Source organism: Megalops cyprinoides, chromosome 23, assembly GCF_013368585.1.
Source record: "Megalops cyprinoides isolate fMegCyp1 chromosome 23, fMegCyp1.pri, whole genome shotgun sequence".
Lineage (NCBI taxonomy): Eukaryota > Metazoa > Chordata > Actinopteri > Elopiformes > Megalopidae > Megalops > Megalops cyprinoides.
Window position 1 is genome coordinate 15286307 of NC_050605.1, and position 25197 is coordinate 15311503.

At 47.1% G+C, this 25197-nt stretch overlaps 1 protein-coding gene across 3 annotated transcripts in view; it reads right to left on the reverse strand.

Moving 5' to 3' along the window:
• Positions 1-25197, reverse strand: part of LOC118770366 (TBC1 domain family member 22A-like) — a 125135-nt gene that overhangs the window by 39189 nt on the left and 60749 nt on the right. For all 3 annotated transcript variants that reach the window (XM_036517988.1, XM_036517989.1, XM_036517987.1), the window contains one exon: positions 17734-17809. In XM_036517988.1, the coding sequence (XP_036373881.1) occupies positions 17734-17809 (76 nt within the window). The remainder of the gene's footprint in view (positions 1-17733; positions 17810-25197) is intronic.

Sequence of the window (25197 nt, forward strand, 5' to 3'; positions counted from 1 at the left end):
TCACACATCTATCATACAATAAATGCATAATCACTCATCTTTCATACAATATAGAGATAAACACACAGCATACTAGGCACAGATAATCTCATATCCATCATACAGCACAGAAATGATCACACAGCTATTACACAGCTCTCATGACTTAAAAAGATTAAACAACCGCCATATAAGATATTAGTCACATAGCTCCCATACAGGAATTGTGTGTCCATCACAAAATACATGAAAAAAAATATTCACAAACGTGGATGCGATAACAACTCATGAATGTATAATAATGCACAGTGCCTGGGTGAAATAACATGGATGTGGTATATATTGCTTGACAGCTTATATCACTGAATACAGATGCCCTCATATCTGTTACATGACAGATACATTCAAATCCATCTCACAATAAATCTCACCCCATCTGTCTTACTAAACAGAACACCCATTTGTTTCAAACCACATCACACAAACATACTCCATTAAACGCACACACACACACACACACAAACACACTCTTCATTTGTCACGCAACAAAAACTGCACACACATCTGTCTCACATTAAGACACAGCGTTATACCTGTCGCAGACTACGCATTCACAGGTGAAATACACAGTGCCAGTCCTGCCAGCTCTCACACTCTTCCCAGCAGTGTAATTATCACATAGAAAAGCATGGCATAAACAACCAAAACCCATTAACACCGAATACATCAAATTTAAATGTGATCCCTACAACGAACACGCCGGTCGCTATTTTCTCTTTGGAAGTTTACTCAAAGGCACCCGCTTACATTTTGAAGGCCTCGTTCTTAAGAGGGGAGACTATCCAAGCCACTTGTCACCAGGTCGATTTAAGAGTAGGCCTACCTGGGCAAACATTTGAACAACACTCTGGCCTGTGGGTAATTAAAGTAAATATTCTCTAGACCAGGTCTATATAGGAACTTCAAAATGACTACCCTGACCGAAACACACAGGAAAGTTGTGTGGACATTAGACATTTCTCAGTTTACCTGAGCGACATACAGTAAGACGGAATTATGCAATGATGAAAGTGTAATTTGTTCAAATACTCTGTTCAAACAGTACGGTGTGTACTGTGTAACGTGGGCCTGCCCCCTCCTAGTGTGAGAGTTTAATTTGAGTTCCCCGCTTCAGCTACGTGGCAGGTGGCATTTGGCACGACTGAGTACAAAGCGAAGCGGGCCTCTGATGGGTGGTTATTCATTTATAAGGGGCGAGCGGGCCGCTCTCAGATCACACCCGGAACAGAGCGGCCCCACCCTGTCGAACCCCGGCGCGCACCCTCACATGGGCGCAGCTCGGACACGCTCTGACCTTTCATCTGAGGGAAAGCAGAGGCGCTACCGCGTGCAGCAAAGGGTATCTGCCCAATTAAAAACGGAGCTGGATCTCCGCACGCACCTTTCCGGCTACATTTGGCTACAGGAGATCTCCGGAAACGATTAACATGCGGGCGAGAGGGCGCCTTCCAAAATGGTAGCCACTCGGATGCGGCTTTCTCCCTCTATCTGCCGATGCAAGCACACTTGGCTCAAGTTGTTCTCCAATCCTGATTACTAGAGAAATTTAGGGGGGATTCCGAGTCACTAAAGAAAGCCTTGTAAAATATTTAGCGCTGTAGCAGATCTGAATAGGCACTACAACCCGGAGTAAACACACACACACACACACACCGATGGAGCATAGATTTTGGGTGAAGGGCAAGGGGGAGGGGGTGGACAGGAAGGGTCGGAGGTCGCAGGAAGACAAGTGAGCGGCGCTGGAGATTCTGCTGAGCCACGCGCTTCTCCGTGACTCCTGCTCTCCTCAACCATCCCATAATTACATTCCCCACTCCCGCCCACTCCCCTTCCATCCCATAACACCCTATTTCTAGGGCAGTGGTGACTGTGAGGTCTGCACTTTGTTCCACTTGCCTTTTTAAACAATATGTGTAATCTTCCAGAGAATTCTGCGACAAATTAACCATTTGATCATCCCTTCAGACCATGAGCTTTATATCAGCTGTGATGAGCTCAATGGAGACCATCATTACAGACCATCAGTAGACCACAGGCCACAAAAATGATATGCCTTCTGTGACAAATATTACTGAAGCTCTTATGAATTTACTTAAAATGTTTATTTAAAAGTCTGCAAGAGCTTTTTTTTCAGAATTTCCAACACGCTGTTAAAATATTTATATTATTTACTTCTGTGAAAATATCCTCTTGTGAGAAAGTGATGTGCGTGTGTGTTACTTTAATATTTGGCCATCTCAACATAGTAAGCATATTTAAATAACTAGCTAACGCTTCTGCTTTCGGTTGGGATGTATCTCATGTTTGCCACTGCCAGTTAAGGTAGACAGTGAGCTGTGTGGATCAGTTAAAGAGTACTAACTCGTCAGCATGAGATTGTGGTTCTTAGAAACGAAAGAGGTAAAAAACACCCTGTGAGGAAATTAGGCAGCAGCAGGATCACACACTTCTAAAAGAAATAAAAACATACTAAACCTGCAATATATACAATCTGTTTGATATAAAGTGCTTGTAATGTACAGTACATAGCCACTGTGAAATGCATTGAGCCTGTGCAATCATTATCAATAGATCAGCATGACACATGAGAGATATGGATCCACCAATCAGAGCTTCTGCTCACCAAGAGACAACCACTGCCGGTCCTTCCGACCCACGCAATCCCTTGCATCTGAAGTGCTTCTCCACATGACACATGAGAGATATGGATCCACCAATCAGAGCTTCTGCTCACCGAGAGACAACCACTGCCGGTCCTTCCGACCCACGCAATCCCTTGCATCTGAAGTGCTTCTCCACCCTGATCCTGGAAGACCACAGAAGCTGCAGGCATTTATTCCATGCATGCACTCAGCCACCTGGTCGAACACATCACTGTCTTGATTCAACCAATTTAACTTCTTTCCTGGAAGTTTAAATAGAACAGGGCACTCTGCTGGACTGTGGCCCACTGCAGATACGGCTGAGACCTGAGTACATTTAGATTATTTCTGAAGGTACATTTCAACCTCAGAGTGAATACTCCTAGATTGTGTATTGGAAATCATAAAAAGAACCGTATCAATGAAATGGAAAATATATGAGCACAAGACTATATGGCCACAGTTATTGAGAACAGATTTCCACCACACAGGTACAAGGGCTGTGTCCACTTCAAATCCAGCTCTCTTCCGAGCAATTAAGCTGAGCGAACAGACACGAGAAACATTCCCCCATCTGCTGCAAGCATGCGGGCCTCCATCTCCCCTGCCCTCCGCAAATTCAATAACGTGTAAGCCTGTGCGCTCGAGAGCGATCACACCGCGCAGATCCATTAGATCAGACTCCAAACACCAGGTGCATCTGCAGAATACACTCTGCACAGCAGACAGACAACGGCGGGGATGACACTTTATTCAACTCCTCCACGAGAGACATGAATAAGGAATGAAGAAATGCTTTTTCCCCTGTGAGCCCTGCGAGGAACTGCGTGTGATCTCTGCGCTCGCCGGGCGTGTGTTCTGTGTGTCTGGGGCGTGTGCCCGTTTTGTGGAATTCGGATGAGTGCATAACGTGTGTGCGTCTTCTGTATGATTCTGATGTGTGCATTATAATGTGTGTTCCGTGTGATTCTGGTGTGTAAATTCTGTGTGTCTGGTGCGTGCGTATGCTCTGTGTGATTCTGTTATATGCGTTCTGTATGTTTTTGGAGCATGCGTTCTGTGTGTGCTTTGTGTGCGTGTGTGTGCTTTGTATAATTCTGATGTTTGCACTCTGTGTAAATCATGCTGTGTGTGTTCTGTATGTTTCTGGCGCGTGGTGGGTGCGCTGTGGGTGTGTGTGCGTGTGTGAGTGTGTGCGTGCGTGTGTGTGTGTGAGTGTGTGAGCGTGTGTGTGAGTGTGTGTGTGAGTGTGTGTGTGTGTGTGTGTGTGTGAGTGTGAGTGTGTGCGTGAGTGTGAGTGTGTGAGTGTGCGTGTGTGTGTGTGAGTGTGCGTGTGTGTGTGTGGTTGTGTGTGTGTGAGTGTGTGTATGTGTGTGTGTGTGTGTGTGTGTGTGTGTGTGTGTGTGTGAGTGTGTGTGTGCGTGTGTGCGTGTGTGTGCGTGTGTGTGAGTGCGTGTGTGCGTGCGCGCGTGTTGTTTGTGCCTGTGTGTGACAGCGTACTCCGGCACTGCTAGATCAGCACTTCTTCCCTCTTCCTCACGCAGATGGCATTTGTCCTCAGTGAGGCAGTGCACAATAACACTCACATCTTATCCACAATACTTCAATCACGGGCCTTTCAGGCAGGAGCCTGCACCCGAAATCACACATTTTAAACTAACACCAGGGCCCGAAGTATCCCACATTAGCAAAACGTTATCCTATAGATCACTCTGAACCGCGTACCCACATTTAATCTACCATTCATTGTCTTGCCCACCTTTGATCAATGAAGACTTGCATTTGTTAAAGCATCGTTCATTCCTGGAAGAGAAAAAAACAACCCTTTCCCTGCACATTACACACAGGCTGAATAAACATATTTGGAATTCTAAAATATACATTTATCATAGGCAAACATTGAAAAGCATAAAGAATATTTTTTTCTCAAATTAATGATTTATGCCAACACAGCATGAAATAAGTGTCAACACAACAGCAGAGGCAAATGATTATTCTTTTATATGCGCAGTTCTAAACTCAGCTCAGATGTGTTCTGTATAGCCACGGTAAACACCTCACAGTAGGACAGATCTTTGCGCAGGACTCCAGAGTGGGAGGGAGAAAGGCAGCCGAGCGAGGCCGCGTGCGACGGGGGGGGGCAGTGGGAATCACAGAGATGATTAAAAGCGTTAAACAAACTGCGCTGAGCAGAAATTCGAACATTTAAGAGTGCCGCTTGTTGCGTTTTGTTTGAGGGCACCCACAGTGCTTCTTTCATAAATGCAATGGAAACAACAAAGTAAAAATGTGGTATGAACATCCAGCGTACACGATAAGGCATTCCAGGCCACTCAGATAGTTCCGGAATGCATGAAACTGCTTGATATACATCGTGAGTCTTCATCCTGGGAGGGGGGGGGGGGGGGGGGGGGGGGAACTGACAAAGTAATTCCCCTCTGCCAAACGAGGAAAGCATTTCCCAGATAACTCAATAGAGGGAGATGGAGAACAAGTCATCCACAAATCACCCATGCATTGAGATGGAAGTAATTGTGGGATTGCTTTGCCAGGGCGCTTTGCATTTCAGAGATGAAACGTAAACAGAGATGTGTGCGGAAATGAGGCGCTGCGTCCTCTCTGCTATCTGAAAGTCGTTTGGAAGGCAGCATCCCAACATTCCCGAACACCCCAACAGCACGCTGGCCGTCTCTCTTCCAGCTGACACCTGAAGCTGCGTGTGGGCAGCTCCTCCTTAGTTTCTGTGAATCGGCATTTTACTTTGTATTTCATGATGAACTAATGCTTATTCCGCAAGTTCAGAAAGCCTTTGGATACATGAAAGGGTGGATGAGACATCACCTGTAAACCAAATTGCTACCAAATGACATGCTTTTAAAAGGCCGGCTCATGTATAAAATAACTGCTCTTATCTGCTGACGTTCTGGAAAGGAACAGCTTTATTTAAATGAAGTATTCTAACAGCAGTGCTGCTGAAAAAGACTGCTCAATATGTAAAACAACCAAACCCAGCAAAAGAGTATATGACTTGGTGGCAATTTTGAGATCCTCTCCTTTCAAACTGGCAGCCTCTCCTTATCTTACCCAGTAAGCCAAATGCATTTAAGAAAGTGGATTCAGACATGATTCATTTGCTCTTGTGAAGAGACTTCAGAGAGTATGTGTGTATATCTGAGTTCATTTCTTTAAAGGACAATTTTGATAGAGCTGAAACTGCACACACGCTGCTGTCGTCTCCACTACAACGCTGGCACTGTGAAGGAACTAGGATTGTACCTGCTGTCGGTTTGAGTCCCTGGTGAACCGCGGTGCCCTTCAGCAAAACGCATGACTTGCCATCGTGTCTGGCTCAAGGACGCAAACCTTAGACCTCCCGGTCATGAACCCAGTTCCCAAGCCACAATGCCACACTAATGTCCAACTATATCATCAGTTAGGATGCTAAACAGCTAGCAATTTACCCTGGCTCCTATTGTTGTCAATAACGAGGTAAAACTGAAGGAGCCAAAGAAACAACTAATTAGGGGGAAGAGACGTCCCTCATCGCGTGACACGCGCACATGCAACACCGAGATGCACCCAGAACAAGGACTTCATCGGAGAGAGCAGAGTGGAAACGGTACCAATTAGGAGCGAAACGCCAGTGCTGCTCCAAACCCGGTTCAATGTGACCTTTCGCATGCAGGCAGTGTTTAGATTACAAGTGGGCTCACATCATAATCACTATTCCCTGGAAACGAGCAGGCCACGAAATAAACAAAAGCGCTCACAGCACAACTTCCCACTCTTTAATTAGAGCCCACACAAAGGCTTTTACAAGTGCAACACAAAACTGTTAATTGGACCGGCAGCAACACTGTAAAGAAAAAATAAATAAAAAAAACAGAGAGATCTTTTCCAGGAAGCGCACATTGTAATGACAAATTCCCTGGGGAGGCCATCACGATTTAGCAGGCGCACATCAAAATCATTTCCAGATTTATGTGTTAAGAAATCATTAACAGGTTCGCAGCAAATGAACTTTGTATAAAAAAAAAAGAAGAAAAAAAAAAAAAAGGGTTCAGAGACGTCCTTCATGCTGTTCTCTAGACGGGGGGAAAGAAATCTTCCGCCCCGCGTGGAGATGAAATTGTGCAGACAGTGTGAAATACAAAAATAAACTTGCAAGGCTGAACACACACTCAAAAACACCGCCGCTTGTAAACACAGGCGGGCTGTGTTTAGCTTACCGGCGAACGCCATCTCATATAAAACTGAGCATCTCCGTCCCTCTGTGACTCCGCAGACCTGCTCGTAATATCCTGCGCCGGCTTCATTCCCTGTTTCGGTCTACGTGGATTCACATTCATAGTCATATTCCATATTCCGCTCTGCCGGGAAGCGTGTCCTCCGCGCTCCGTGTGAAATTTAAATGTGCCTGCTTCAAAAATTGAATAGCGACATTTACATAATTGCATGTTAAAGCCACGCAATGCCTTGATTAACGCTAATACATTCACCATTGAGCAATTTGCATGCGGATGAACCTGAGTGCATTCCGACATAAAGAAAAAGAAAATGGGAAAAAAAAATGCTCACAAAATGCCCACCTCTGCTCATATGGAAGCCCTGTATTCACAAACGACACGGTTTAACATCAAAAGCTGCTTGCAGGCTATTACTGACTGCAAAGCCACTAATTACAATTTGTACTGAGCAGCGTGTTACTGTTCCAGCCTTGTGTTTCTAAGTGGAGAGGACTGAATGAACATTAAAGAGGAGGCACTTGGAGGAATAAAGGTTTCAAGAGCTCTGAGGGATGGAGAAGTTAAAAAAAAAAAAAAAAAAAAGTAAGGAGGATTTCTGCCTTCAGTACACTGTACACTGAACCAGTGGAAATACGCAGGGCAAAAGTCAGCAGCATACTTCTCAGGACAGCGGAACTACAGACTTCAACAGCTCAGAAATCACCTCTAAGAACAGTAAACCTGCAAAGGTGAGAAGTCATGATGAAGGAACTGCAAAAGCCACAAGTCGTTTCCTTTGTTTGGTGTAGTAGAACTAAACTTCTCAGTAGAAAGGACCTGTGCCCCTCCAGTGGAACTCAGTGGAGTAAAATTTAGTACTGAGGGCAAATAAGAGTCAGCTACTGCAGACTGATGGTTGAACCAACAGATCTGTAACAGGTAGTGTCCCAGAAACACAGCAAATACCCCAGAAAGCACACAGCACCAACCACAGCAAACACGTGTGTTTCTTCTGAAACACACGTGAACACCCATGTGCTGCTGACCCACCATGAGCTGTGACATGTTCAGCCTTTTACTCAAGAAATAAGGCAGAACGCCAGAGTGCAAATTAAGAGAAGAGACATCCTTTCAGAAATTAGCTACACATGCAGCAGTGCATAGAGGACCCCAAACAGTACAGCTTTGACAAGAGTGAGAAGAGACAAGTGACTGTTGGACACCCCCCCCCCCCCCACCCTGCAGATACACCGTCTCCTCTGCACTGAAGGTGACTGCGCCCCCTCCCTCATTTCTCTACCTGCCTCCTCACTGCATTAATTTTAATAGTGAACACACTCATTTCCATCCGTGGGCCTCTCAGCTCCATTTAAAAGCTGTGAAATATGACAGCGGCCGGGGAGGAACAATGAATCTGGGCCTGATCAGGAGCAGATAGTAGAGCCATCGATCACGGCCTCACCCCCGCAAGCCCGCTCGCTTTGTCAACCGCCGCCTGACGTTTTAATCATATGCATTTGCCAAAAAAAAAAAAATCACAAGAGGCCGATTTATCCAGCCTCACGGAACCCAAACGTCGCTGGGCCATTATTACCGCTCAGCTGGATGTGATTGGAGAGGTAAGTACATAGCAAGCGCATTTAAGTGTTTGTTAACTAAATGTATTTTGGTTGTGCATTATGGCCAATGGAATTCAGAAACATTTGAGGAGAGACTCTTTTCTGGCTCTGTTAGAGAAAAGGATCCACTGTTGGACTTGCACCTTGATGGAGCCCAGTGTTAATGACCATGGTTCTGCTGTGACTCAATCTGGTGATTATTTAACTTGGTAATTACAGAACTTGAGTAAAACCATCAGGAAAGCAAAACGCCATAGCCGTTCTGAAAATAGTCTGCAAAGTCTGATCACAGGTGAGTTGTTACAGAACACAAATGTTCCCACAGGAGTATTTAATTTACATGAACTCAGCTCTTTGGGTTTTCGCTGGCATTTACGCATTTTACAAGCAAGACACTGACCATTTTAAGTCCCCCGTTTTTATGAAAGAGCTCAATCCACCTACTATACAAATGCTTGAATAAATGATGCGTTTAAAGCAACAGATAGGGGCAGAGTGAGATCAGCACAGACTGATGCTACGCTATCTTTCCCACAGTCAACTACCTGCTTAGAATTACAGCCTTTGCTCCACAGTAATGATACAATGTGCATATTAAGACCTTCACTGGCGCCCTCCGTGTCAATCCCTTGTGTTCTGTGGGTTCAAAAGTCTGTGGGCTCCATTCAGTCTAATCAGAACGTGCTTTATCCTTAATTTATCAGAAGCGGAGGACAGGTAAATAGAATCAGGGCCGGTGTGGCGGCACGGTTCAGCCCGCAGCGGGCAGAGTTGACCTTGGCTTCCGGTGCGCGTTCGGCCTGCACGGACCTCCTTTTGATTCCTTTCTGGCCGTGAGCGCACTGGCACAAAAGACCTGCTCAGCCCTGCATCAGTCAGTGAGACACAAAGAGCGCTGGGATGTGAGGAACCGCGCGGGGTGGCGCACAGCCAGCAACGGCAAATCAATGCGAAGGATATCGCTTCACGCTTTTTTCCCTTCGTCTTCTGCCTCTCCTTCTTCTTTATTTTATCCGATTCATCTGCAACAACAGCATGTTGTCTGAGTCTTTCGAAGGTGGCGAAAGGGGTCCCCTTTCCTACGGCATCTCCTTTATCAAGCTGAGTGGAGGACGAACAGAGGGGGGGCAGAAGAGGGGCAGGGATTGACGTGTGCACGCAGGCAGGTTCAGTGTACGCACGTGCAGGAGTCAGATGATGACAGAACCAGAATAAGCCGAGTGGCCGGGCTCTTTAGGCTCGGCTTGGGAAGGGGGGCGCTGAGCGGGGGGGGGCGAGGCTTGACAAAAACGGCCTGTGACAGAGCCCCGGGTGGCAGCAAGAAGCAGCAGGACCGGGCCTTCAAGCCTGTGCACCGCTGTAAACAGTCCAACGCCGCTCCTCTGACTGAGAACAACGGAGACAGGACGGACATGGAGAGGGAGAGAGAGGAAGGAGGGAGAGAGAGAGAGAGAGAGAGAGAGAGAGAGAGAGAGAGAGAGAGAGAGAGAGAGAAAGGAGCAAGACAGAGAAACAGAGAGAGTGAGAAAGACAGTGCTGGGGGTGGGGAGACACTGAAACAAAGGGACAGAGACAGAGAAGGGGGGAGAAACCGAGAAAAAGAGGAAGGTAACTGTGAACTCTGTGACTCCTGCAGGGGAAATAACACACATTGGTGATTTCGGTGAAAAAGACAGCAAAATATGAAATACAGTCTCTCTCTCTCACACACACACACACACACAAGCACACACACACACACAAGCTCAGATGCGGTCCCAGAGATACTCAGACAAACACAGAAAATCACCTACGTCCATGTCAAGTCAAGCACCACAATGTAGAAAACAGTCAGTACCTCAATGTCACATTCCTGCATCTGTTCAGGTAATGTGTGTGTAATCTAACATGTCACACAGCACATTAACACTGTGATTTAATATCAGTTTAGCAGTCAGATGTGTGGCAAATTCATTGGTCACAGCCTACATTTCCATAAAACAGCTGAAGTAAACAGAAAGCAAAAGACAGAGCCGTTCATTTTTTTCATGGAGGAAGGATGAAAATTTCACCTGCGCTAATGAAAGCTGAATCCATGCCAGTGGTCACAGTACACTTATATCTCCACTAACAAACCTTCAGCATACAAAATAGCCATGTTATTTAGAATAACCATTCTGTATAAGTCAGTGAAACAATAGTGAAAATGCCGTAGGTCCGCTGATATCAAAATGAAGCTCATACAAACTTCACAAGCGATATTCTAAGGCAATGCAACCGGAAAGGTACTGTATAACTGGCCTCCATATATTCTCACTATTTTGCATCTCAATGCTGTTTGGGTTTGGGGTTTTCCCCTCCAAACTGTCTTGGCAGACTCCATACCTACCTTCCCATCAAAAAAGGGGGGAGGGTTTCTACATTTAAATGCATAAAACATGCTTGCATCTCCTGTCTCATACCGAGCGAAGAGGAAAGAAAGTGACATTCTACAACAGCCTTCATCAGTAAACACAATTCTCAGAATTCTCCTCATGCATTGTGCAGAGATGCCAGTCTACCCAAAAAATCTGACCGTTTGCCCCCTCACCCAACAGTCCTGAAATCGAATGACGGCATCATCAGGCCGATGAAAATCAAATTCAATTTGGCCAGGCTCATTTCGAAAGACGGACTGCCCTTCACAAAATTTATCCCGCTTATAATGCAGCATAAAGTTTACATCAGTACATTGTGAGATCAATGTCCCCTGTGGTGTGAATGGCATGTGAAAGAGATTTCTCTGCCCAGAGGAGAAGGAAGGATTCTGTGCACAGAGATTCAGAGGACCGGAGAGGTGTTTGCTGGACACTTCTGACCTCGCTGACTGCAAAATATTGTCTGCTCATTCCACAGTGGGATGGGACATACATGGGAGATACTATTATGATTATTACTGCTGCCACACAAGCCACACAAACTCTTGATTGCAGCTGAGTCTCTTTACCACAAATAAGAAATGTTTATAACGGGTGAATCTGAGTGAACCAAATCCCTGTGAGTGCCTCTGAACTTTTCAATTCAGAAAATGCAAGCTCCCAGGGAACAAAAATTAGGCGGAAAAATTAGCCTGAGGCTTTGCTGATCTTAATCAAGAATGCCATCTACAGTGGGAGTAACACCCCAACCCTGACATTAATCTAATGCCAGAGCTTACAGACACCTCCACCCTGACATTAATCTAATGTCACGTAGGAGCACAGACACCTCCACCCTTATATGAATCTAATGTCAAAGAATGGACACCCCCGCCCTGATATTAATCGGATGTCACGTAAGGGTACAGACACCTCCACCCTGATATTAATCTAACGCCAAAGATTAGACACCCCTACCCTAAAATTAATTGAAGGTCCTCCAACTGCAAGTCAATGGGCACTCCCCGTCATAATATTAATATAGTGCCACGAGAGATCACAGGTAACCTCTCACCCTGATATCCATCTTCTGTAACCCAGGACAGCAGCCCATTCCCTCTCAGGTGTGAAAGCAGTGTGTTTCCCACGTGTTGACCCACTCATAGGCCAGAGACGGCAGAGCAGGAAGGGGGACAGGAGAGGCATGGAGGAGCCCTGAGGCCCTTGTTTGAAAGCCTGGGCGCAGCCAGCGTGGGGCCGCAGCCATTATCATTGAGCTGCTGCCAGGACTCCCTTCTGCCGGACCGGGACCGAGAGTGAGACAAACCACGCACAGCCATCGAACACCATGAAGACAGGGAGAAATTAGGCAATCAGTGACGGCTACAGGGAACAGGTGAGACATTTGTTTTATACCGTACTCACAGGGACCCGTTTGTCAGGGGAGATCCCTGTATTCTGAGAGGCCTGTCCCTGCTTCCCAAAGGCATGTTTGTGTTGAATGATGCAAATGTGTGTGTGTTTGTTCACTGTGCATTCATGGGATTATGTACAAGTGTGAGTCTGTCTGTGAACTTGTGTGCACATGTGAAGTGTCTATGTGCGCGCGTGTGTGTGTGTGTGTGTGTGTGTGTGTGTGTGTGTGTGTGTGTGTGAGATCATGGGTGAACATACCTCCGCGTTGTGAGCGTGGGTGTATGTGAGTGAGTGCGTGCGTGCATGCGTGTGTATGATAGAGAGAAAGGCTCCTCTCTCTAACATATTTCTCTGTCTGCTCCATGTCTTGTTGCAGGCCTGTTAACAGTCTTCGGGGGGCAGCTGTCATGTTGCACCAGAGTGCTGGGACCTGGCGTGACAAATAAGGTCTTTCCTGTCACCTGACTGGGAAGAGCCATATGGCTGAGAATGCACAAGACCATTAAAGGCACATGTTTAAACACTGGGATTCTACATGGGTGATGCTGATTACAGCATGTCTCTGTGGCAAATGAGGCCCTTGGCCCCAAACCTGTACGTTGTCTTCGAGACTCGTGAAATATGAAGAATGCCACCACCCCCCAACACCCCCCCCCCAACCCAACCCAACCCCCACCCTGCCGGAACAGGGATCAAGCAGTCAGACTGGTAACATGGACGCTCGGGCTTCTAAAAAGACACGAGAACTGATTTGCAAAGCCTGCGTTCCATTATAGCTCTGAATGAGATGTAAAACACAGTGCTCTGCCGGATCTAACTAAAGCCTGATTAAAGCTGACATTGTACATTGTTACAGGGAGGCAATTTAAAAATAATAGGCAAGTAATCCACTGTTCAGATGAAGTCTCCACAGCAAAGAACAGCCCCCTTGAGTGACTTAAAAATAACCACCATTCAAACTCAATTTCACAGGGGAAAGTTTCAAAGGGAGCGTTTAACAGAAAGAGGAGGAAAAAGGGGTGTCCTACAGGGGGGAGAGTGGAAGAGAGACAAAGAAATAGAAAGATGAAGGAAAAGAGAATGGAGGGAAGAGAGGAGAAATATGAGAAAGGAAGGTAAAGATACAGACATATTGGGACAGATGAAAAGAGGAGGGAAAGGGAGGGAGAGCAAGAGGAATAAAGGGAGGGAGTTGGAAAGGAAGAGTCACAGAAAAAAGATGAGGAAAGGGGTGACATTTTCATCCTGTGCACCTTGCTGTGTTTCTTTTTTTCTTATTTGTTGTCTGTTCCTACAAGCCTAAATCTTGTACATTTTTTTTATTAGGTTATGTTCCATTCCAAAGTTCTACACTTTGGCAATATCTACTATATTGCATTCCATGCCAATAAAGCATTTTGAATTCAGCTGAAGCGAGGAAAGGAGAGACTGAAGGAGGCAAAGAGGAGGAGAGAGAGGAAGAGAGATAGAGAGATCCTCTCGGCAGTCCACTGTCGGGGCCGCGGGGATAAAAATATTTTGACCTTGTTTCATGAACTCCCAAGAGAGGCCCCCGGAGATTTGGTCCTGTTGCCCTCCCCATCTGTGAGGAGGTGACAGAGCAGTGAGGCATCCCGCAAACCTGCCTAGCCAACTCGGCCAATGCGCCACTACAAAAAAACCTAGCAAAGGCTGACCGCAGACACTGACAGCATCTCAACTGATCTATTTCCTCTTACACCTTCACTGATCTATAAAAAAAAAAATCTGTACACAGATCAAGCATCGAATGATAAATGCCGGGTCTCAGGCTTATTAACTGCATACCTTCTGCTCCGTCCAGTAAGGCATTGGATCTGACCCACTTAAGATATGGGCTGAGGTCTAATGTACACGCCGGGTTTCGGAAGAGATTTTGGGACGCTGCCTGTCTCCTGACATGGCCGCGGTGTGTGGCCTCCTGTGCCCACAGAGACAGAAACCCTCACGCACACCTAATAGCCGAATCTGCTTCAATTAGCTGATAAATGAAGCGCCGGTCAGGCGTGAAAACCGCCAAATGTTCAACAGCTGTAGCGCTCTCTTCTCGAAAGACCCGTCTGAACCGCTCTGGCAGGAGCGTCTGTCCCAGCCTCTCAGATTGGACACTGACGAAGAGGTCAGCTCCTCCGATTGGACAATGACAAAGCGGCTCTGTCCACCGGAGGACGCCGGGAAGACGTCACGGCCGCAGAGAGGAGAAGGGCGACCGCTGAGTCCCCCCGTCCGTCTCTGACACACACTTTGACACGTGTCCTGCGTGCAGATGCCTACCACAATGAGGAGACACACTCAGAGCATCTGGACAACAGCTTCAGCTTGGAGACACTGGATGCTCGGCAAGACCGGCGCACCAAGAGCGCTCAGCCTAATTGAATAGCATTGAATTTAATGTAACGTAATATAATGTAATGTGCAGCTCAGGCTGAGCGAAACAGTGAAGGCTTTGCTCGGTTGAGCTAGCCCCAGATAGCCGCCGGGCGATTTGGACTGACGATCTGACTGAACAATGAGCAACCGGGCAGTTAGCGGGCCGGGGAGAGGTTGCGCTCACTGGTGGATGTGACCGTTTCGCCATAAAACGTTGATCCGCTCATAACACAAATTATTATTTAGCACCCTAAATGGAAGTTATGAAGAATTATAATTATAATAATTTTCAGATTTTTTTGCATGCTGACACAATTTTGTCTAGATGATGAAACCTAGTAAAACATTGCTCATTCAGGGCAGCACATCAGATAAAACAGAAATGAAATTATGCTCAGCAGTGAGCCATTCAGATACTTGCCACACTCGCTGTGCAACAGCTTCAAAGCCTGTATAAGATTCTGACTGAGGCTCCGCAGTAGGCTGAGAAACACTATGCAAGCAAAGCTAATAGCTGCTTTCTCATTCGTTCCAGCTCAAGACAAGTTTGAGAAATACACCTCGATCCAGCTGTGAAATCACTAGTAGCTCGTGTTTGAACTGTGGTTTAACATGAGTGACGAAAGCAAATCTTTTGTTACTCTTGAGGATAATGCACAAGCCTAACTTTCAGTGTCCTAAAAACCAAATTATGAGTAAAAAAAAAAAAACATTGTTTGCAACATTGTGGATGTCCACTCTCATTCAAGATTTTCCTGAAACAACATTAAAATCTGATGGAGATGAAGAATGTATGTTACAATTCTCAGGGATAAAGAGGTAGACAGATGGTACTGTGTTCAGTAAAGGAAGGCAATGGAAGTCCCATCATGCCTTTACAAAGGCCGCTAGCAGCTACTTGTTGCAGTCATGATAGGAGTCACCAGAGATGAACATGAGCCATATGCTAATGGACTTTTGCTTTCACATCCAGATGTCTTTGGTCTCGTAGTGAAACTTTCTTTGCTTCATTCACAAATGTGACAGGAATAAAGGACCAAAAATAGCTCCCTGATAAAAAAAAAAAAACCTACTGACATGTCAAAGAGGAGAAAATCAAAGATCGAATGAGAGAGGGGAAAAAGAGAAAGAGAGAAAGTTCTTGTGGCGGGTGGCCTAAAAGACACAATGAGACCTGCGTCATCAGCAAAGGAGTCGTTCTTATATGATAAGGCACAATGATGCATATATAGTGATCATTGTGCCAGAATTAGTATTACTAGTGCGCAATGCAAGCATGTTGTCTTGTGGAAAAAAGGCTTATGTTTGTCAGCATTTACAAGATACATTTATCTGAGATGAGATGTAGAATTGCCTCATTAGAAGTCCAAATATGGTGAGACAATGCCATGCGATTCAATGGCAAAAGTAAATACTTGCATGCTTGACAACGACCATTTACTTTCAACTTAAATGTCTTTTTTTTATAAAGAAACTGATATTTGTATGACACTAACACAAACAGGTTATTGATGTAGAAGTATTATGGTCTCCTTTTTGTGTAATTGTGTTATCCCTATAAGAACATCTTTTAAACTTGCAACCTGAACCAAAGGCTCATTCAACAGAGAGGCACAATACATTAAGCTTTTCATTAGGCATGAACCGTTTTTTTTATCCATTGTAACTCACTCCACAGAGATGATCTTTGCCCAAACGATAGGAAGCAGAACCTCATTGGGCAGGAATGTTACATATCTCTGGATCGCTTTAGTGCCAGTAGGCTTGTAAGGCGCAGTGGCATTCACATGGTAAAAGGGAACCACATAAAAATATCCCCTGCTGCAGATATTAGAGACATTATGATAATTTTCATACAGAGGCTTCATACATAAGAATGACAGCATGACCGTTCAGCTCGGAGCAAAACTCCTTTGAAAACCGATCTCAAATATTATCTGTTCTCTTTCGCAAGTCTCTTCATAGGCACTTAGTCAACACTGCCGGATTGCCAGTGAGACGATGCACATCTAAGAAATAAGCAGAAACAAGAACAATAAACACCACATGAAAAGGACACTCAAGTCTTACAAGGTGAAGCGAAGTGGAGAACAAGCCAGAGCACAGAGGAATAAGACTGATAAGCCCTTTTACAAAAATGCCTATCTACAATGTGATGATTTCAGATAATAACATACTTTTCATCACCATCAATTTTGAAAATCTTTGGAAAACGAAAAAAAAAAAAAAATGCCTACCAAACAGTTCATACAGACGTTTATCTCTGTTTCTGTGATTCACCACAAGGATTAATAAGGTTTTATTAATAATATTATGTTTTGTTGTTTTGTTGTAGTTGCTGTTTTTAATCACAAACCATATGAACAATATTTACAAGGAAAAGGACAGCCACCTCATGTTTCAATTCTGCATTTCTGTAGGGGAATAATTTCAACCTGTGACCTAAAAAATGTAAAAAACAAAAACAAAAAAACAAATACCTAGCTCTATTTTCGATCCTTCGAGAGCAAAATTATTCCAGAATAACACTGAAAGAAAGGAAAAAAACCAACAGCAACTAGTGTAACAGTGTGAAGCAGAGAGTCTCAAAAACAAACCTGCAGAGAAATCCGAAATGCAGCGGAGAAAAATAAGGCCCTCGTGCACACGCGCTCTTCCTCCCCCCAAATTAAAACAATCATTGAGTTTAATGCAGGCTGAACGCTGGCTGGCTCTGCACTGGACCGCAGCTCCACCTCAGAGAAAATTGCCATTGAATTTTGATTATATTGCCTTAATAAAAAGTAATGAAAGAAGCCCACGCTCCGCTGCCTTCCCCTCGACCGCCGCGCGGTGCGGCGCACAGCGGCGCGCTCGGGAAAGGCCAGGCCGCCGGCGGGGCTGATTGAGGGTGACACATCTGTGACGGGGAGGCCGCGGTCACGCTGGCCGGCCTGTCCTGGGAGAATGCCCCGCCACCCCCACCCCCCCCCTGCTAAACAGCGGAGGCGCAGCCCGTCCGGAAAGGGAACCGGTCGCTGGTACTCACCGTCGATCCGGCTAACCAGCTCCTCCAGAGCACGCACTTTCCTCTGGATCCCAGGCTGGGCGAAGGTGTAGTTGTCCTTGGGAAATTAAAAAAAAAAAAAAGAGAGAGAGGAGGAGAATTACTGGGACGCGACGCCTTGTTGTAGCCGGCCCGGGTGCTGACACGCTCGAGTGAGCTTTCACTCCAAAACAACATGTGCTCTGCTGCTGTGGGTCTCCCTCTCATTACGGAGAGGTAACCTTCAAGACTCTTTGTCATTGTGTTTAATTTACGACCTCTCGGCGAATTGGTTCCCCACTATGTGTCAAAGGACGCCTCTGGTTGTTCTGTGTTATAGTAACCTGACCAGTGTATACCTGAGACTTGAATTTCATTCTTCACTCTTGGGAAAATGGCAAGAGTCAAGACACCTAAATCCAGAATCAATGTCTTGCCACACCCTTACATTAGCTCTTATTAGCTTAAAAGCTCTTTCCTTGGGTATTTGGTTTATTTTCTTCCACAGAAGAGCCCTCAGTGACCTTGAGAAGCAGCTGAATAAGGTCAGATTAAGGCAGTAATTGGTGCTTCTTTAGCACTGGAAGAGTAGCCTTTCATTCACTGCTGACCTTGAGCACACATTCACAAAGGCACACATTATTCTTTTCCCAAATTGTTCCTTCCATCCATGTGAGCTCCAGACACTCCTTCCCCTCAAGCCTGAGTGACAGCCCGCCCTTGGACCGTTACCTGACCCATTCCCCGACATCTCCCTGAGCCCCCTGGTTCCACCCAGAGGTAAAATTGGATACCAAGAAACACCCTGCAGAAACGGAAAGACTGGTCTCCGGAGTCATGGAGGCATGCCCTATCACTCACATCTCCACCATGCTACGCACATACGTCACGGGGCAAGACGGGGTCATTAGGAGAGAGCCAGGGCACTGTGGGTAATTATGGGCACTGCACACTGAGGGTCACCAAGAGGCAGGGAGTTGTGGGTAAATTATCAGGTGGCTGCACACTGTGGGGTCACCAGCGAGGGAGGCCGGGCACTGTGGGAAAATTACTGGATGGCTGAACAGTGTGGGTCTCTCACAGAGAGGTTAAGTAACAGGGCCAACACACACTATAAGGTCAGTAGCAGAGAGGCATTGTGGGGGAAAAACCGTACGTAGCGGTCCTCGGTACATCCTACAATTGCTACAATTAATTCACCGCCGCAATTCCCGGAAAAGAGGACGAATGCAATCTCAGCACATTCAGCACCGATATTCACTATTTCACCTGAGCACATTTACAGCCACCACATCCACTTGCTAACGAAGAGTAATCACAATCGCCCGTGCATCCCCTGGCAACGTGCCGGGAATAGTGAGCGGGATAATTAAGTGATAATATTCATCTTAATCCTCTCGCCCTCGGTGCGGTTTCATTAGCACCTTCATTTCTCTGCGTAATAACGGTCACAGCAGCAGAGAACAGAGAAGGTGCGTGCTCGTATTGCCCCGGGTTCGAGTGGTTGGCACTTGAAAACCAGCCTTGCCTTATCAAAGGGTTAAATTAACTCTTGGGGGGTTAAATTTCTCGGCAGTGCCCTCTCACAGCGCACTTAACAGTGAAACAATTGCAGAGGGAAACAAAGGTTAAGAGCGATGAATCATAATGTTACCCTCCCAAACACAAAGGCACCAGACATGGATATTGATAAACAATAGTTCTGATGCGGACACATATTTCACAGCAATTACCTGAACGCAGAGTGAGATCAGGGAGCGGGTGAACCCAGCACAGATTGAGTGGGCTGGCCATGAAAACCCTGCTGAGAGCATTACACTACGCCCCCAAGCCCTGTCTTGCTGAGAGTGAGTGTGCGTGTGCGTGTGTGTGTGTGCGTGTGTGTAAGCGTGTAGGTGGGCGAAACCTCGGACAGGATGTGTGTGTGTGTGTGTGTGTCAGTGTTCTCCTAACTACTGTCATATTTTAATATGAAGTAAACCCTTTCAAGATAAAAGAATTCAAGACAAGGAAAGAGACGGCACATCGGTGCCCTTATTGCAAATATCAGAGAGGACGAGTATCACAGCAACCTGCTGAACATTAGGATTAAAATATTTCAACATAACATTCTTCTCTGAAAAGAAAATGACATTTATTATATTTAAAAAGTTGACACCTTTTCAGAAAACCTAATGACATCTTACAGAGACCAAATGAAAGAGGTTTTTACAGCACCGTAATAAGGTCAGGTCTGAAAACCAGCTTGCTCTAATCAACTCTAAATACAGGCACAAGTATGGAGACAAGACTGAACTTTCACTTCCAGTGTAAACAGCACAGCATGCTGGGTGTTCACAGGTGTGTAGTGTAGTGTTTTTGGGTGAGAGGACAGAGAGCAGTGGAGAAGGAGGGCTCAGCCTGAGATTTCCCCAGGCCAGTGCACAGGGCTCCACTTTCCATGTGCTTTTACAGAGAGGTGCTTTAGTGTGCAATCTACTGAGCTTAGAAAAACAGCATCTGCCAACACTCTCCCTCCCCCTCTCCCCTTCCCTCCCCCTCTCCCCTTCTCTCCCTAATTCTCTCCCCCTCTTTCCCTCTCTCCCTCCTTCCCCTCTTTTTTCAAAGAAGGGAGTGATTATCCACTAAACAACTTCCCCGTCCTTCAAGCCCAGCTGTGCAGCTTGCAGTGCAAAGGGGTGTGCTACAGAGGGACGAACTGAATACAAAACGACCGCCGCCCCCCACCTCCACCCTCAGCCGCCACCCCTGGTTCCTGCGACCCTGCAGAGGTGCGGTCACACCTGTGGCAGACGTGTTCTGATCAGAGGGATAGTGGCTGATCGCTGCTGGAGAGGCGGCCCCCGGCCTGGTCCTGGTACCAGGTGTTTCACGAGGCAGCTCTTTTCATTACGCTCATCCACATGGCAGGTCCTTTATTTCTAAATCTACTGCTCTGCCATGCTTTGTTTATACCATAATGCGATTCCCTGTTAAATTACAGCCCAGGGTCAGACTTAAGTGAGCGGTAAGCCTTCCCATAGGCTCCTCTAATTCTGTCTGCATTATTAAAGCCACTCCAGAGACGAGGTGGCCTCTCCGCTTTAATGAATCCTTCTATCATGACCACGGCCATCGTTAAATACCTCGGAATGGCAAAAGGCGGGTCTCCACGGTGACAAAAGGCTGTCATTAACCCGCTGCCCCCTCTCATACGCACGTGCGACACGTCCTGTGAACATCTGTCCTATCGCTGGGGTACATGACCGGGGGGGGGGGGGGTCAACCTGTTCTGCGGTGCACGGGTGAGCTCTTCTGATGTGAACTTTAACCTCGGCCTCCTGACGTTCTCTGAGACCGGGTGGTGGTCTCAGAGAGAGCACAGGTTCCTGCCCAAAACAGGTGGCTTTCAGCGCAGAGAACCAGCTTGAATGATAATCAGCTGGGGCCACACAGAGACACGACAGGGAAACCCATGAGGACAGGCCCTCATTTACTGCACACTCACCACAAGAACACGGACACCCACATGAGAGCGTTCACACCACCAAACACTTCCCAAACCCAATGGACACTGTACATTTAGATCCAATCAGTTATCAGTTAGCCCCTCAAAACCCGCACCTCAAAGGAAAGATGGGGAGAGAGCCTTGTGTTTTGTGTATGGGGTGACTCTGCCGTCCATTTTGTACAGAAAAAAACACCGTTACATAGGCTTATGGAAAGGGGAGTTGAGGACTTCATTTTAAAAACAGAAAAAAAGAGCTGTGAGTTTGGGATGGTATCATGCTTTGATCGTGTAACGCAGGGCTGGGCAATCCCAGCCCCCCTGCCTATAGTCCCGTAGGTGTTGCTGTACAATTACATTTCAATTTGCACCTTATTAGCACCCAGGACGCGTGGTGTTTTCACACGAGGGCCCCTGAATTACGCCGCTGAGTGGGAGCGAAAACCGGCGGACCCCGCGGGCCTGGAAGAATGCAAGCTGTCCATCAAAGCTCGTGGTCACGGCACGCGACGGGTCGTCCTTTCTGGAAAGGCGCTATATCAATCATTTCTTATCTTCTCCTCGCGCCACGTTGTCCGTACTCATTTTGATTAGCGGAACCAGATGCGAACAGTTGCTCACAAGGCTGAAGCCGAGGCGATCCTATTGCACAGGGTCTAATGAAGGCGGGTGGGGGGGTGTCTCTTCTGTGCTCCATTACACATTAAATGAAATGGCCGGACAAGGTACCGCGGCTGCGGGTAAAAACACCCTCAGTAAAAGCATCCGCAGCACAGGACACAACACGACAACAAAAAAGGAGATCGATGGCGGTATCAATTACAGAGATAAGAGCCGGGATAGCGGCCCGGCGAGCGGAGGGGGGCCGGGCTCGCGGCCTGTCTGCTATTGAGCCGCGGTTCCGTCAGCGCCTCCCTCTCTCCCCGCCCCCCGCTCATTCGGGCGTGCCTGTTATCGGAGGCGACCCGGTTCGAGCCCTCTCCTCTGTGTGCAAACAATCGCGGATCACGTGCTTATCTCCCCGACATCTCAAAGTCGCTGTCAGCGACAACCGCATGACAATGCCTCCACGCCTCCTCCCTCTCGCCGCGGGACATGCGCCTCTTTATTTCAAACACTCCGAGGGCCCCTCTGTGTGACTGTGGAGCATCTGTACGGGTGGATATGAGCTCGTGTGCCTGTGAATGAGCGTGTGTACGCGTGTGCATGAGTGAGAGCATGTGTGCTTCATAGACTCAATGAGTGTGTGTATGTGTGTGTGAGAGAGCGCGTCAGTGTGCGAAAGGGTGTTCGTGCCTGGGTGAGTGAGCATGCATGCCTGAAAGAGTATGTGTCTGTGTGTGCATGAGCATGTGTGTCTGAAAGAGTGAGCACTGACCCGACACAGAGAAGCACACCTGTCTGTAAGGAGAGGGAGAGCAGCTCTCCCTGCCCCGCCCACCCCCACCTGCCCGTCAGGAGCGTCCGACTGAGCCAGGCCCCCGCTGCCTGCTAGAGACGCGCCATCTTCATCAGCCCTGCGATACACATTCACATCTCAGAGCACAGCGCCGAACAGCAGCACTGTTCTCAGATCAGGGCTCGTGGCTACACCTGCAGCGCTGGCAGAAAGAGAATCTCCTCTCTTTCGTCTGCTCTGCGTGTGCAATGTGATGAGGCGCGTGTGGGGGATGAGGGGGAGAGGTAATCAGCGAGATGCTACACCGTGAGGGACAGAGGCACCTGCTTTCAGGCACGCCTCTGACCTAAAGGAGAAACCGCAGCTGCGTTTCTCCGCGCTCCTCCGCACCGACAGGCTCACAGTGGCGGCACCAATGGAAGGAGCGCAGTCCGTCAGCCGTGGCGTATGCGTGCGGGCGGGCGGGCGCGCCGTCCAATCAGAGTGTTCAAGGACGGCGCGGTCCCCCCTCCCACGTCTCGGCTCGGCGCCGCTCCTCGAGGTTAACGCTGCCCGGGGATCGAGGATGACACGTCAATCAATGCTAACCGTGTAACGGACAGATGAATGGGCTGCCGGGAGACCGATTCAAAAGTCGCGGACAACCCGTAAGTCATTACGCGGCTCGCCCCAATGTTTCTGTCAATATGACCCCTCCATCACGTCAAAAAGACACGTTCGCCAAATCAAATTGTCTGACTGCCCGCTCCAGTCAGATTGATATTATTTCTCAATGAACACAAGTAAATCTTTATCAGAGCATGACTCAACCAGAGGCTTAATAGACAAACAAATCTCTTCTGTTATTTCTGGAACGTCGATGGCCTCTCATTTGAAAACATGTCTCTGGGGGCTGTAGATCTGTATTCTTGGACAAAGGCCCAACGAAGCTGTGACACATATTAGATGAACAGAACGTAAAGGCAGAGACGCTTACCTAATGCAGCTGAAGCTTGAACATCTAACCAACGACCAAGCAAAACCCTGATCTGAGAGCAACTTGCCTTTAGGCTGGATCAAAGCAACCTTCAGCGAGAGGAGTTTCTCACCATTACAGAATGTGTCTTTAACCAATGCCAGGAAGACTGTGAGCTTAGATTCTTCTCTGAGTGCTCTCTCAATTTCCTCGGCTTTGTATGAAGAAATCTGAAAAATGTACTTCCGCCAACACAGAAAATCGAGGAGAACAAGGTCGACTTCGGATTTTGATTTGTCATCGTATTTGCTTTGTTTGCATCAAGACGTCGGGGTGCTGAGAAAACAAACCTCCAGCAGCAACAAAGTAAAGGCTTTCAGCTTCTATTTGTTCTTCCTGATTTTTCTGCGAATAATGAATAGGCTAAATAAGCACGCAGCTCATTAATATTGTCGGAAGTGTGCCTCACTGGCTGAGGCCCCCTGGGGGCCACTCTATATTTATTTAGGGAATAATATAAGAGGCATGCTGGTGTGTACCCATCCCCCCCCCCCCCCCGCCAACCCCTCCCTTCAAACATGCATACAGAGCATTCTGCCACAACCACAGCTCTGAGCATGCACACTCCACACCGGGGTGTGTGCGGCTGTTATCATGACCTTGGCTCTGGCTAATTATGTGTAGGACACAAGGGAAAGCCTGTTTCCCCCTAATGATTTATAAACAATTTTAACAGTCCTGAACTCCATTATGACCTTAATTAGTTTGTGATCCCCCCCCCTCCCGCCTCCCTGCCCGAAACCCCTTGATCCCCAAGCTGCAGGGGGGGCCTAGAGGAGGACTGTTAATCTTACTGAGGCAGCTGGAGGGCTGTGTCTGCCCCCCCCAATGCATCCTGGGTAGCAGGCCCAGCTACCTGTGTTTACTGTAGCAAAGACCATGCACAAGATCATTGGCAAGTGGTCACACAAGCAGTGTGTGCTGGATATCTGAGAGTAACATACAGTTTTGGCAATGGAACGGATCATGTGTAGACATAAGCTTATGGAGATAATGTAAACACGCAACCACAGGGCTTTCAAGCCAAATGGCTGGTGGCTCTGAGCTCTGGTCAACAACGCATCCAGACACAATGTTTGCAAAATGCGCCCAATGTTAATTTAATCAGTGAATGCTGACAAAAACCTACATAATAATCATGTTTGGAAGTGTATGTAAATATAGAGGCAGCTGCAGTCATACTGAGTGTACCTGGGCACAGGCAGGGACCCACAGCCCTGACCAGCAATACACACATGACCACAGTCCATTCCTGTTGAATGTGCCGAATGCGAAACGAATATGTGAAAGCAGCCACAATGTACTGATGTGTGCAGTATTATCAACAGGCTCCTCTGACCAACTGTTAGAAACTCACAGGACCACGGGGAAAAAGGAAAACGGGATACATGTCTACTCCATCCCCAAGGAGGTCACAATGAGACAAACCTCAGGGAGCTATCCAAACCTGCAGTACAGCAGCTGGAGTCAGAGGGGCACTGTACATAAAGAGGAACATCACTGACGAGTTACATTGTTGTGCCCTCTCTACAAATGACTTGGTGTTAGTACAGCTAGAAGGTTTCT